The sequence below is a fragment of the Papio anubis genome, chromosome 14, assembly GCF_008728515.1.
Source record: "Papio anubis isolate 15944 chromosome 14, Panubis1.0, whole genome shotgun sequence".
NCBI lineage: Eukaryota > Metazoa > Chordata > Mammalia > Primates > Cercopithecidae > Papio > Papio anubis.
The window spans coordinates 9,142,595-9,156,552 of NC_044989.1; the positions used below are offsets into that span (position 1 = coordinate 9,142,595).

The following is a 13,958-nucleotide window of genomic DNA, read 5'->3' on the forward strand; positions in this document are numbered from 1 at the left end:
CACAATCACACCCCCCACACTCACATCCACACACACAATCACATCCACACACAATCACACCCACCCACATCCATACACAATCACATTCACACACATCCTCACACAATCACACCCTCATAAACCCACACACACTCATACATAATCACATTCTCTCCACATACATCCATTACCTCACATGTCACCACATCCACACACAGACACACCCTCACCACACACACCCTTACACAGTCATTCACACGCTCACATCCGCACTCACACAATCACATCCTCACACAATCACACCCTCAGTCACTTAACATGCTCCCTCACATACGTACACGATCACTCATACCCACATTCAGTCACACAGACCCTCATGTGCATTCACTCTTACACTCAAGACACAGTCACTTACACCCTACACACCCACACACTCCGTCATACACATTCATTGACACTCTCCCTCCCCAGCACACACACATTTCTTTTATCATTCGCACCCAGCATTTGCTCGTGTGCCTTTGCAGCAGACAGAAGACTTTGCCTTTTTTCCCCCTGTTTGGAGCTTGCTGTGGAGACTGGGGCCTGGGGCCCAGAGCGCCAACCCCAGTACAGCGCAGCTTATGGATGGAGCCGTGATTGAGAGTCAGAAGTGGGGGTTTCCTTTTATCCCAGGCTTTTGATGTAATTCTCTCATTGACTGTTTTGAAATATTTTTTCTTCACTGCAATGATTGTTTCTTTACAAACTTTATAGCATAACAATATAAGATTGTTACTGTGAAAAATATACAGACCTAGACTTTTCATTCGTCCTCTATTCGTTTGTAAGATGAAATTGTTCCAAAGAATGTGACTGAATAAGGCACAGTACCTGCACCAGCCGGGTTTTAGGTGGAGGCGAATCATTATCGAATGTTCTCTCTAACGTCCTTGCTGTCCTTACTTTAGATTCACAAGGAAGCTGAATAAGAATCTCCTTTTTGTTTTTGTTTTTTAGATTCAGAATATGAACAACATAATCTCCTTCCCTTTGGACAGTTTGCTGAAGGGGGACCTGAAAGGAGTGAAAGGGGTATGACATTGACACTGTGACACCGGGGGCAGCTTTTAGACCATGTAGAGTCACGGTAACTTGGCCTGCCGGGCAGCAGCCACGCCCGTACGTCCTCATGGGGACGACAGGATGGCTCTTTTATCTCCGCTTCCTCTGATTTGCCATCTTGGGACCACCTTTCAGCCAGAATGGTGGTGACTTTTGGCCTTTCTGGCCATCCTGTTGGTGCAACAAACTTGATGAGGGGAGGAGACTGGGAAGGGAAAGAAAACTGCTATTTTGGAAACAGTGAAGAGTTTTGGTCCCTCCAGGGAGGAGGGAAACCTGTGGGAGAAGTTGGGCTTTCTAACTGGCATGTTGCCCATTTACCACTGGGAAAGGATCCTAGCAAGTGTGTATTTTCCTGCTGGGAAGGTCGCAGTCTTCAGGCATGAGCTGATTTCGTCTCTTTGTCCTTCAGAGGATGTTGGCTGTTTAGGACATGCCTAGCCACTATAAGCACGCAGGCCGGGAGCTGTTTCGGGGGCAGTGGGCAGGGCTAGAGGAGTGTTTGCTGGGCAGCCTGCTGCTCCTGCCCACCGCCAGCCCTGACAGACATGCACCACGAAAGGGACATGATTGTGGCTGCCTTCTCGGGAGACTCAAATTCTTTGGATCTGCACACGATTCCTGGGTCCCATCTCCAGGACCTCTACAGAGGCTTCTCAGGGTCTCCTTCACAGAGTGTGCCCGGAGAGAGCTGTTGAGACACATTCCCTATCGAGCCTTCAGGGGCTCGGAGAACAGGTCAGCGGAGTTAGCCCAGCTCATGGGCGGGAAGGCATCCCAGGCAGAGGAAAGGCACAGGTGCACACAGGGGGCAGGACTCAGCGCTGCATGTCAGGCTGCCAGGGTGCAGGAGGAGCCAGTTCGTGCAGGGACTTGTATGCCAGGCTGTGGCACTTGGGCCTTACCCGAGGCCATTGAAAAGCCAAAAAGTAGTCAACAACAACAACAACAACAAAAAGATTTCTGACTCCCTGAAGAACCCCTTTGAAAGGAGCATAAATAGATGGGGACCATTTGATAGAATTTCCAGTGGCTCAGTAGTTTTTGAGGCAGGCTTTATCAGAGCTTATGAAGTCCTGAATTGCAGACGAAAGTGCAGTAGGAGACCCCAGGAGGATGTGGTGGCCTTTCTGTTCCTGTCATTGGGCTTAAAGCAGGGTTAGATGTGTCGAGATTCATCTATCAATTAGAGTTCCTTTCTTTTAGAAAGACATCCTGAAATATTTGCAGATTAAAGGTTGTCTTTCAGGGTTTACTTTCAGATTAGGCCCAGGACAGGGAGTAGGGCACAGGTGACACAAGGTGGCCCATGAGTGTCATAACTGGGTGGCAGCACCTTGCTTTTGTGTGCATTTAGTATATTCTATATTAAGAGAAAGAAAGGAAATGCCACCGCTAGTGTACTTAAGAGCATTCTTTATTTTTCACGGGATTACATACGTCATTTATTGCAGACATTAATGCTTCTTTCAGGGCTGGTACAGGGATAAGTAAGTTTATCTTGCACAGAAGTGAATGATTAGCCTCGCCTAATTTATTACTCTTTGTTTACAGGATCTGAAAAAGCCTTTTGATAAAGCTTGGAAGGACTATGAAACAAAAATGTGAGTGTTCTCGTTTTTAAAATTACGTATAGGTAATTTGAGATTCCAAATTCAAACCAAGCTCTTACTGCTTAAAGGGATTGTCTAAATAAACGTTAATCCAGAAAAGAATTTTTATCAACCATGTTGTTGTGGTTCGTTTTGATGACACACGTGTTTGGTGATGCTATCTTCTTCTTTTAATCTGTTTTCCTCTGTTCCTTTGTCTATGATGTCATAGTGGTTATAGGATGTTATTTTCAGGAAAATTCATTGAGGGAAGTTAAGACCAGTTTCTCTCAGGAGGTATTTCTTTCTGTTTTTGTTTTTAAACACTTTGTCCATTCTGTTACCGTTTTTGATAACAGGGCAGTTTTCAGACTTCATCTTCCTGGTGATTGGTGAAAACTACTTAGCTTTGTATCTGTGTTTCTCTGAAATACCAGTTCCCTTGGGTTTAGAAAGAGGGTTCAATACCTGTCTCCTTCAGATGCATCTGCCAAAAAAATAACCTGAAGAATGGAGAATTGATTCTTGGATGTGAACTATGGTTTCTACAAGAAATAGAATTGGTTTCCTGACCTGAAGTCAGCCAAGAGACAAGACTCTGTTGGTTGACTTCAGGCAGTTGTAACTTCTCCAGTCACAGTTTCCCATCCCTATTGTAGAGAGAGTCAAGCTACAGGGAATTGATCAAGCAAGTAATTGTGGGGGGAATAATGGCTTCAATTATTTTAAATACTGGAAAGATATGAAATATGGTGGTGTTTACTTTGTAATCTCTGTGCCTTGGGTAATGTTGAGTGTTCTGATTGGAAATAGAAACTTTCATATGAAGTTATCTGGTAAAGTAAAAGGTGTTATGAGGAAGTCATTTCAAATCTAAGTACAAGTATTTCTTTAGGTTGTTTGGTTTAAAAAAAACAAAACAAAAAACAAAACAAACAAACAAAAAAACTCTCCCTGGACATCTTTTCAGTGGGGAAGGATCACAAAGCTCAACTCAGTGAGCCCCACACCTTTGATACTCCTTCTATCCATGGGAATCTTACATTTCCATACCCGAGGTTGCTTGGCCCTGAGTTCTGGAGTTTCAATGATGGTGTGCATTCATTCAGAAGCACAGGCAGAGTGTTGACTAGAGAACCCTGCAGGTCTGTTCAGCCCGGGGAGGCCCCCACCTGGGATCCCTGGTCTGTCAGCATCCTTGATCTGTGTGCCAGTTGAGTGAAATAAATGGGAAGGGACCAGTGGATTCCTGCTTTGCAGAGGGAAAACCAAGAGTCAGTGGTTTCTGCTCGTCAGCCAGTAAGAGTAATTGAGCCAGGCCAGGCAGCTTTCCCACTTCACTCAGCCGCACTTGCTGCCCTCTCCGTGGCTGATGGGAAATGGTACTGTGTGTGACTAGACCAAGGGCAGAAAGGGCTTTCTGACGAAGAGTGCCTGAGAGAGTCGTCTGGTTCTGAAAAGAAAAGGTTTGGAAGGAGGATAACATCAAATTCTGTAAAAATGAGACACACATGGGTAGAAAGGGGACAGAATTCCTCATAAAACCCTAGAATTTAGGAGGAGGGAGCAGTACCCTTTAAACTTGAAGTAATTGTAGGATGAATAAAGGAAGTAATTTTTTATTAATGTGGGAGATTCATTTATCCCAAGAGGTTTAGTGATATGTAACAACCATAATAGGTTTTAGATGTCTTTTAAATTCCTGGGCAAATAGTCCCATACCTGATTATTAAGAGAAATGACCAGTGTCTGGATGGTCTCTTGCCTGTGAAGGAGTGTCAGGGACACCTTGGAATTGTCTAGTTCTAGTCCCAGGGACCCTCCAGTCACACTCCCTCTAGGATGCGTAAACTCATTAAACATCCCTCCCCAAGGGTCTCCTGTGTGTTTATTTTTCACTCATTCGCTCCTTCACTCCTTCAAATTGTTGAGAACCTACACAGTGCAGGACACACAGAGAAATGACATTTCTTGCCTCGTCTTAAACACTAGTCCTCCTCACCCTAATGACAGGGAACCCTCTGGAACCCTGTGTAGCCCATTTCATCATTGGATGCCTTTGAAAGAACATGCTATTTGGGTCTTGTGGTGTCTACTTGAGGCTCTACAGAAAGAGCTGCTTCCCTTGTCTTCATGGCAGCCCTTTCCGTTTTTTGAGTGCTGTTGGTTTTGTTTAGTCTCCTTTTCTCCAGAATAAAAACTCATGGCTATTTCAAGCCCACCTTAGCAAACATGATTTTGTGGCTCCTTTTTACCGTGGTGACTCTTTTTTGGATGTGCTCGTTGGTCAGTTTTTACCCTGAACTGCACACTCGACATTTAGGTAATACAGGTTAGGCACGAGATGAATGTGGAAAGGATAATTAAGCCGACAGCATGGAAAGGTGGTTGGTCGTCTTCTACAGTGATGAGCGGTGTTGTTGGTCAAGGCAGAGAACTGGTATGGCTTCACTGAGTGAGGAGGTGATGACAGAGACTAGGGAGGAAGTCCAGGAGGAGAAACAGTGGGCGGGGAAGAGTCAGACAGTGCCCTTGGGTTACTAGAGGGCAGGCAGGCTCCGAATGCTGATGCCGAAGGAACCCTCCAAGCCCTGTGCAGACTTCCCGCCTCCTCTGACCCATACCTGACTCAAAGCAGGTGCTTAGGAAGTACTTGCTGAGTAAGTGGGAAGGCCCAGCTTGACATCTTTGTGAGGACACCCATTTTCCTTTTGAGGGAGTTAAGAGGCCGCCTGTGCTGAAGCATGTGGTGAGCATTGGTCTTGCCACGCTGGGTACTGGGGCAGCTTCAAGGCTGTCCCATTGAGTTCCGTGCCAACAGGCATCTTGATTGATCCTTGCTTTCACACGTAGAACCAAGATAGAAAAGGAGAAAAAGGAACACGCCAAGCTCCATGGGATGATTCGGACTGAAATAAGCGGAGCGGAAATTGCCGAAGAGATGGAAAAGGAGAGGCGCTTCTTCCAGCTGCAGATGTGCGAGGTAAGGCGGCGGCGAAGGCAGGTCCTACAGCCCAGGCTGTGCCGGCTCTGCCCTCACCTGTGGGAGCGTCTCACCAATACCTGTGGCTTCAGAGAAAACACCACATGCATTATTGGACTCCCTTTGCCCCTGTGTTGACATTTCTTTTACTAGGGAAGTGCTAGCTTCCTGGAGGGTAGAATTAGGTTACTTTAACACCAACATTTTCTTAAAAGTAAAGAAAAACCACTAAATGTATAGAATGTTCTTTCTGGCCTCACATACATACTCTTGCTAAAATACTTATTCCTTGGGTGTATTTAAATGAGATGTCTGAGTTCTCTTGTACCAGTGGAGTCAGTGACTGGCTTGTGGGAGGGTGAGAAGTCAGCTGAAAACACCATACAGCGATGACAGACCATGGCCTGTGTCAGTGTATGTGAGTGAATGGGAAGCCAAGTCACCCGTTTGACTTCCTCCTAGACCTCACTTGCTCAGGCGGGGGCACTCATCCAGCCTGAAGGCCCAGGTGGCCTGGGGAGCACCTGTCTGCTCCACTCCATCCGGCAGCCTCAGCCCATCCCTTAGGGGGAGACAGCAGGACGGACACTCTCAGAGCATTTCTCTGAGATCAGAGACCATGGATCATGAAGGCCTTTGCTCACAGCTTTTTTATTTTTGTGCCTTGCTTGCCAGATATGCGTATACAAATGGCACATGGAAACAGCTGCCACCTCTGCCTGGGGTTGGTTCCTCCTGGCAGTGCCAGTGAAGCTCCCTCGCCCTGGATGGCATTTGTTTCCCTCTCATAGTGGTGCAAACTTAGGTTTCAAATATACAAAATGCATGGGTGATGTTTGTGACAGGCATTGAAACTGGCATTGACCAGCTCTTAATTCCCTCTAAGCAATCAACAGCAAAGCTAATCCAGAAGGCACTTTGTGATTTTGGAATGTATGTTTGTTAATTGCAGCAGGAGCTTAACCCTTGTAAATACATATATCTTAGAAATGTATTTAAATGAGTTTTTATTCCCAGAGCAAGCTCTTAAGTGGTCAGCAGAGGGAAATCAGTCCCAGGAATCAGGGTAGCAGTTGAAAGTTAAGTCCATTTTGTCTAAGGTTAGAATGTCTGCTTATCTTAGTCTGTTTTCTGTTGCTATAACTGAATACCTGAGACTGGGTAATTTATAAAGAAAAGAAATTTCTTTCCTAGTTCTGGAGGCTGTGAAGTCCAAGGTTGAGGGGCTGCATCTGGTGAGGACCTTCTTGCTGGTGGGGACTCTGCAGTGTCCTGAGTCAGTGCAGGATATCACATGGTGGGGGCCTCACAAGAGACAGCTAAACTGGCTTTTTAATAAGAGACCCACTCTTCTCATAACTGTCCCACTCCCTCAGTAATCCATGAATGGATTAATCCACTCATGAGGGCAAAGCCCTCATGACCCAGTCACCTCCCAAAGGTTCTACCTGTCAACACTGCTGCATTGGGGGCCAAGTTTCCAACACGTGAACTTTTAGGGGACACATTAAAACCATATCACCACTCCAGCTCTTTTGGTTACTATTTGCACCCTTTTACATTCAGCCTGTGTACATCTTTGAATCTGAAGTGTATCTCTTATAGATAATATAGGTAGCTGGATCATGTTTTTCTTATCAGATTGACAATCTCTGCCTTTTGATTGGATTGTTTAATCCATTAACGTTAAATGTTACTATTGATATGATTGGATTTACTTCTGTTCTTCTACTTTTTTTATGTCTGTCTCGTGTCTTTTGCTCCTTTATTCCCACTTTACTGCCTTGTTTTTCATTGAATGTTTAGAGATATTCACTCGAAAAACAAGCGAATATTTTTAAATATTCACTTGATGAAATGAATTCTCAAGATAAAGCCTTTAATTAAACTTAAAGGGTTCTTGTGGATAGGAGAATGGATGTTTTTATACACATTTTTTTTTTTGTAAACACATATCATGTATAGTATAATAGGTTGCATTCTCAAAAGAAAAGCACATATGTATAATACCACCTTCCTGGCCTACCTCATAGAGTGGCAGAGAAATCAGTGAGACAGCATGAGACAGGGACTAGGAAACTGCTGTGTGTTACACAAGCACAGAGTATTTTTTTTTCAATCCTCCTTCTGTAAGGATATTGTTTCTAATTAAGTACTGTAGTAGCATTTTACAAACAATCAGGGTGAAATTAAATAGTAGTATTTTACAAAGGATGAATTTGGAAAGGGGTATTTGTGTTCAGGTCATGCTCTTTTTGGTTAGTAAAGTAGAAATCTATTTACCTAAACACTTTAAGACTACTTAAAATGCATACTGAAATTTTGAAATTCAAGTAGTGTGTGAAGGTCGTAGTCATGACTTAAGGAGTAACTGGGTTCCCCACTGGCTCTGTCGTTGCTTGCTGTGGTATATGCACCTTGCACTGGTTACTTCTTCTCTTCTGTGTCCAGGTGAATTGATCCTGTGAACTGACTAAGTCATTTATTTTAATGGAAATACACTGTATAGATGATGCCTCTAAGTCATAGACTTGAGCCATCTTTTGAGCAGTCCTCAGGTAGTGCTGGGTCCTGGCTCTGCAGAGCTGGCACTTGGAGGGGTCAGGCACTAATGTTTCACAGTTGAGTGAGAGCTGTAGTATATGCATGCATAAAAGCAGAGGTGGGCTTATCTAACAGTAAACTCACAGTTTTCACAGGAGAAGACATCTGATGAAGAGTGTAGAAGTTGGCCAGATAGTCATGGGCTGTGAAGGCCTTTCTTTCCATAGATGAGAAAGATCATTTGAAAAACAGTTCCTTGAGAATCTAACTCTGAAGTGAATTGGATTGCCTCCATTAAAATCATGTTAAAAGGCCCGGCAGGGTGGCTCACACCTGTAATCCCAGCATTTTGGGAGGCTGAGGTGGGAGGATTGTTTGAACCCAGGAGTTCAAGACCAGCCTGGGCAACATGGTGAGACCCTGTTTCTACAAAAAACAAAAACAGATAAAAAAACGTGACTTTAAAATTATTTGACTGTTTCCGCAAACTGAAGTTCTCAAGCTTTAAGTGCTTGCTGTTGTTTAGGTGTTTAAAATTTTAGTTGCCCAGGATCTAATCTAAAACAGTGGCTTTCAGGCTTTTATTTTAAAGCTGTGGAGCCCTTTCTTCAAAATTCATTTAATAAAGAAATTCAGTATGTCAAATAGGTAATACAGACCTTCTGTGAGTGGAGAAGGTGCGAGAGATCCTCTGTTGCTGTTTGTAAAAATAGTATATGCTTTTTAAGAAAATTGGTTAATATAAGAAAATATATATAAAAGGAATTAAAAATTGCCCCCAAATTTTACTTACCCAAAGATAACCACTTTGACATTTAACTAAACATCTTTACATGTCCTTGTGTATACATTCAAAAAAATTTGTATAAGTAGATCTTTCTCTGCTGATGCTTTATAACCTATTTTCACTCTCTAGTATGTTGATGTCCATGTCAGAAATTGTGGGTTTTATTGGCTTAGTGGCTGCACAGTATTTTCTGTATGGACGCACCATATGTTAATGTCCTACTCATTACGTTTGGGCTGTTGCCATTGTTTACTTTTATAAACAAGATAGCAGTGTGTCTCCTTTTCTGTTCATCTTTGTAAACTTTTGTGGTTATCTTCTCAGAATAAATCCCTGGGAGTAGCATTTCTAGGTCAAAATTTAAAAAGTTGATACATTGACAAATATTTAATCACTATCAAAGGAAGAGGGAAAGAAGGACCTACAGGTAGTTGTTACAGGCAGAAGGACAATTGGTAGCTTACAGTTTCACAGCAGCTTTCCACCTCCTCCTTGGGCTGCAGAGAGACCTCAGTGAGCATCTGAACTTGGGTACCCCTACCCCACCTCCGCCCATCGTTTACAGCTGATAGCCAGGGCATGAATCAGCAGCTTTTCCAGGGGACATTCTGTCTCAGAGATCGTCTCCTGACAGCGGAGGAGATGGGGACTTATGAAGTCCTTCTATTTCCTGACACTGGTTTGGTAGCTCCCTGAGGCTTTCTGATATCTTCGTGGTCACTAATGAATTCTCCAAGTTAAAAATAGCTTTAATTCATTTCAATTAAACTTTGTTTTTTTCTAACAATCAGATTATTTTACGTGTAAGGAAAATGTCTCAGGACCAGAGACACAATGCCAACCATCTCAGTTACAATATGTTAGCAATTAGTGTTCTTAAAGAAAGGGACCTTGGGAAGAAGCATGTTTGAGATGGTTAGAAATCCCATTTATTTGAACCATCCATAGTCTTCCATGCAGCTGGAGTGAAGATTTCTCCTAGCAGGCTAAGATAGACTGTCTTATTACTAGGAGTTTTTGGCACTTAAATATTTAATTATCTGACTGTCAGATAATTCATATGGCCCCAAAATAAAGAAATGGTTATGGAATCCAGGAGATACTAAGTGTCAATCATGCACTCTATGCATTGTGAAAGATGCCAAAGAGGTACCAGAAATCATCTCAGTCCTCAGAAGCTCCTTTTAAAATCATATTCTGCTTGTTTTTGTGACATTTCCTTTTCATTTTTCAACAGTATCTGCTGAAGGTCAACGAAATCAAGATTAAAAAGGGAGTGGATTTACTTCAGAATCTGATCAAATATTTTCATGCCCAATGCAAGTAAGTTCTTCTTTGTTATGATGTTATCTTAAATGTTTCTTCATGTATGGCAACTTCTGGGACACCTATAGAGAGCTCGTAGGAAATAAACACTCGCGTAGAAGTCTCTAGTAAAGGGAATGAGGTGTTGACTCATGCAGCAACACGGGTGAACCTTGAGAACAGACAGAACAGAGACAAAAAGCAGATGAGTGATTGCCGCAGCTTGGAGGAAGAAGGAAATGAGAAATGACTGCTCACAAGTATAGGATTTCTTCGTGGGATATTGAAAATATTCTGGAAGTGAGTGCTAATGATTGCACAACTTTGTGAATTTACTAAAAATCACTTTAAAAGGATGAATTTTATGGCTTGGGGATTATATCTTCATTAAAAATAAAATCATATGTACAATATAAAAAATCTGTAGTCATTGCCAAATATATTTATTTTTGGCTCTTTTTGTAGAGGGACAAACTAATTTAACCTATTGCGCATCTCTCAGATGTTTGTTAAAAGAGAAATGGTATGGTGTTAATGCAGTGTTTTAAAATAAGAAAACACTTTTATATATTACTTATCCTGTAGAGCCAAGGACTGTGATGAGCAAAGGAAGATGTTAGTAGAGGAGGAGGAGAGAATTCCACCTGCAGGGGCTGCTCAAGTACTCAGCTTTGCCATGTATGTCAGTACTTCAGTCTGACCCACGTCTCTGACCTGGCTTCTGCTCCTCGTCCCCCAGTCACTGATATAGACAGGGGCTCCTTCACTCACCCACCCAACACACTTCTGTTGAGCACATGCTGTATGTCAGGCGCTGGACCAGAGGCCAGAGGCACAGTGATGCACAAAGCTGGCATAGTTCCTGCTCGAAGAGTCAAGTAGGGAAGTTGGACTGAAAGAGATGAATTTCTAATTAGATGTTTACAAAAGTGTTTTAAAGTATAGGAATCTAAGAAAGAATATAATAGAAGGACCTGATATAGATAAAGATTTAAGGTAGGGTTTTTTGGTTTTTGTTTTTCTATTTTGTTACCTGATACAGTCTCCAACAGCCAGCACGCGGTGCCCGGAACACAGTAGGTACTCGGCTCTTTCTTGAATGAGCGGCAGACCTCCCTGAGGAGACATGGATCTGAGATCTAAAGTATGAGTAGGAGCCAGCAGATAAGGAGTGGGAGAAGAACGTTCCAGGCAGGGTCTAGGTCTTCAGGCAGGAAAAAGGACAAGGTGACATCAGCTCAGTGAAAAGGAGAGTGGCCTGAAACGAAACTGCATAGAAAAGCCTTAGGGATGTGGACAGCCCCAGACCTCTTGCAAAAGGTTTTAGATTTTATCCCAAATGTGTTGGGAAGCTCTTGAAGAGATTGAAGCAGAGGATCATTTGTTTGCACTCCTGTGATGTGCCAGGTGCTATTAGGGGTTTTGGTGATGCAGTAAGGAGGAAAGCAAAGTTCTTGCTTTCACGGACCCTGGGGTCTCATGGGGGAGGCAAGTAGGAAGCACGAGCCAATATTTAACTGAGTTTATGAAAAGGCAAAACAGTGATGGGGAGAGAGACAGTGGTGTTGGTTAGAAGCAGCTTCAGGAAGCTTCTCGGCTGTAACAAGATTACTCTGCATGTTGCGGAGAAGGAACCAGATAGGACAAGGGTAGATGTGGGCAATTGCTTGGAAACACAGCTCCTGTCCCTGTGCAGCCCAGAGATGACGATGGCCCAGCTGACCTCGTGACAGTGGGAGTGAAAGGTGTGGACTGACGAGAAATCTTTTCCTTGTGGAATTGCCTCGCCTGTCTGCTTACCTTCCCAGAGCAGGCTATGCCGCCAGCGACCTACCTTTGTACACAATTGTTTCTTTTCCTAGAAGGCCTCCTTCCTCTGTGCCCTCCCTGTCTTCTGTTCCTCCTAGGACCCAGCTCATGGATCATTCCTGCTTTGCAATGCTTCTTCCTTTTGCCTTTTCTTCCTCCTGTGTTGCCGCCACACCTCTACTTGTCTCCATGATGACATCTTCCTCGTGTCTCTGTGCTGCTGAACTCTACACTCCTAAGGAAGAGGCCATGTCATTGATTTGTTTTATATCTGCAGTGTGTGGCGCATTTACCTGGCGCATATTTGCAGCAGTGAATTGCGCTGTGGAATTGAACTGAGCTCTGCTTTGGAATTCTTAATACAGCTTTGATGATGTTGCATTTCTAAAGCACTTGTAGCCGGGTGCGGTGGCTCAAGCCTGTAATCCCAGCACTTTGGGAGGCCGAGACGGGCGGATCACGAGGTCAGGACATCGAGACCATCCTGGCTAATACGGTGAAACCCCGTCTCTACTAAAAATACAAAAAACTAGCCGGGCGAGGTGGCGGGCGCCTGTAGTCCCAGCTACTCGGGAGGCTGAGGCAGGAGAATAGCGTAAACCCGGGAGGCGGAGCTTGCAGTGAGCTGAGATCCGGCCACTGCATTCCAGCCTGGGTGACAGAGCGAGACTCCGTCTCAAAAAAAAAAAAAAAAAAGTGAAATCATGTCTTTTGTAGCAACAGGGATAGAACTGAAGGTCATTATCTTAAGTGAAACAAGCCAGCCACAGAAAGACAAATATCGCATGTTCTCACTCCTAAGTGGGTGCTAAAAAAGGCATACCAATGGATGTAGAGAGCAGAGTGACAACAGAGTCTCAGGAGGGTGAGGGGAGTGGGGATGATGAGAAATTATTAATACTTAATAGGTACAATGTATGTTATTCTGGTGTTGGATACCCTGAAAGCCCTAAGTTGACCACCAGGCCTATAACAAAACTGCGTTTGTACCCCATGAATTTATATTAAAAAAATTTAAAAGACAGCTCATCTCTACTTAGAGGGTGGAAAAGACCTTGAAATTGTATAGTTTTCAAGATGAATTATTTTATGGAGACTCAAAATTCTAACTTTGTGATGAGCATGCAAATTACTTCTTCAGTTCTTATGTCAGGCAATTTAGGAAGTGGGTCGCTTCCTTGCTGATATTTTATTTTTAAGAAGAAGCTATTCTGGGATTTCCTTTTTTCCCCTCCCTTTATTTTGCCCAAACCAATCAGTTGGGTAGCAACAGACCACTTGTGGAAAAGTGAAGTAGTTGGCCTTTTATGGACATGAGCTCAGTAACCTTTAAAAATATGAATCTTCCATTACTTCCTTTTTGGATATGAGAGAGAGTGTGTACGCTGCCTGCTCTTCAAATCAGTCAAGCAGCTTTGACTTTCTTAATTCACGTTCTGGAGGATACAACGTGGAGCCCGAGCAACTCAGCTGCCGAGAGAGAAGAGCTCACAGCCGTGCATGTTTCCACGTGTGGGAGCTCCTCTCATTCCCCCGTCACACACGCCCAGTCTCCGTTTCCCGTCCCCAAAGGCACGGCTTTGCCTGGTGGGTGCTGTGCCCTGCTGGGCAGACATGGGCCTCTGCGTGCTGCTGTGCTCCGCCAGAGTCAAGAGGCCACTGTGTAAACTAGATTCCATGGCTCAGGTTTGGCTATTGACCCTTAGAACTACTTAGATATGCGTTATTTTGCTTTTTCTTCATTTTTTTCCTTTTCACTTTAAGTGTTCTTAAAGAATACTTCATGTTCTTTTATTTTTATTTCATTTAAGGAAGGAATTTTCATCTCAACCTTGTTCCTGGAATATCTTGAAAA

At 43.6% G+C, this 13,958-nt stretch overlaps 1 protein-coding gene across 7 annotated transcripts in view; it reads left to right on the forward strand.

Moving 5' to 3' along the window:
* Positions 1–13,958, forward strand: part of ASAP2 (ArfGAP with SH3 domain, ankyrin repeat and PH domain 2) — a 199,285-nt gene that overhangs the window by 109,187 nt on the left and 76,140 nt on the right. For all 7 annotated transcript variants that reach the window (XM_021924556.2, XM_021924559.2, XM_021924555.2 and 4 more), the window contains 4 exons: positions 979–1,053; positions 2,638–2,687; positions 5,529–5,658; positions 10,227–10,312. In XM_021924556.2, the coding sequence (XP_021780248.2) occupies positions 979–1,053; positions 2,638–2,687; positions 5,529–5,658; positions 10,227–10,312 (341 nt within the window). The remainder of the gene's footprint in view (positions 1–978; positions 1,054–2,637; positions 2,688–5,528; positions 5,659–10,226; positions 10,313–13,958) is intronic.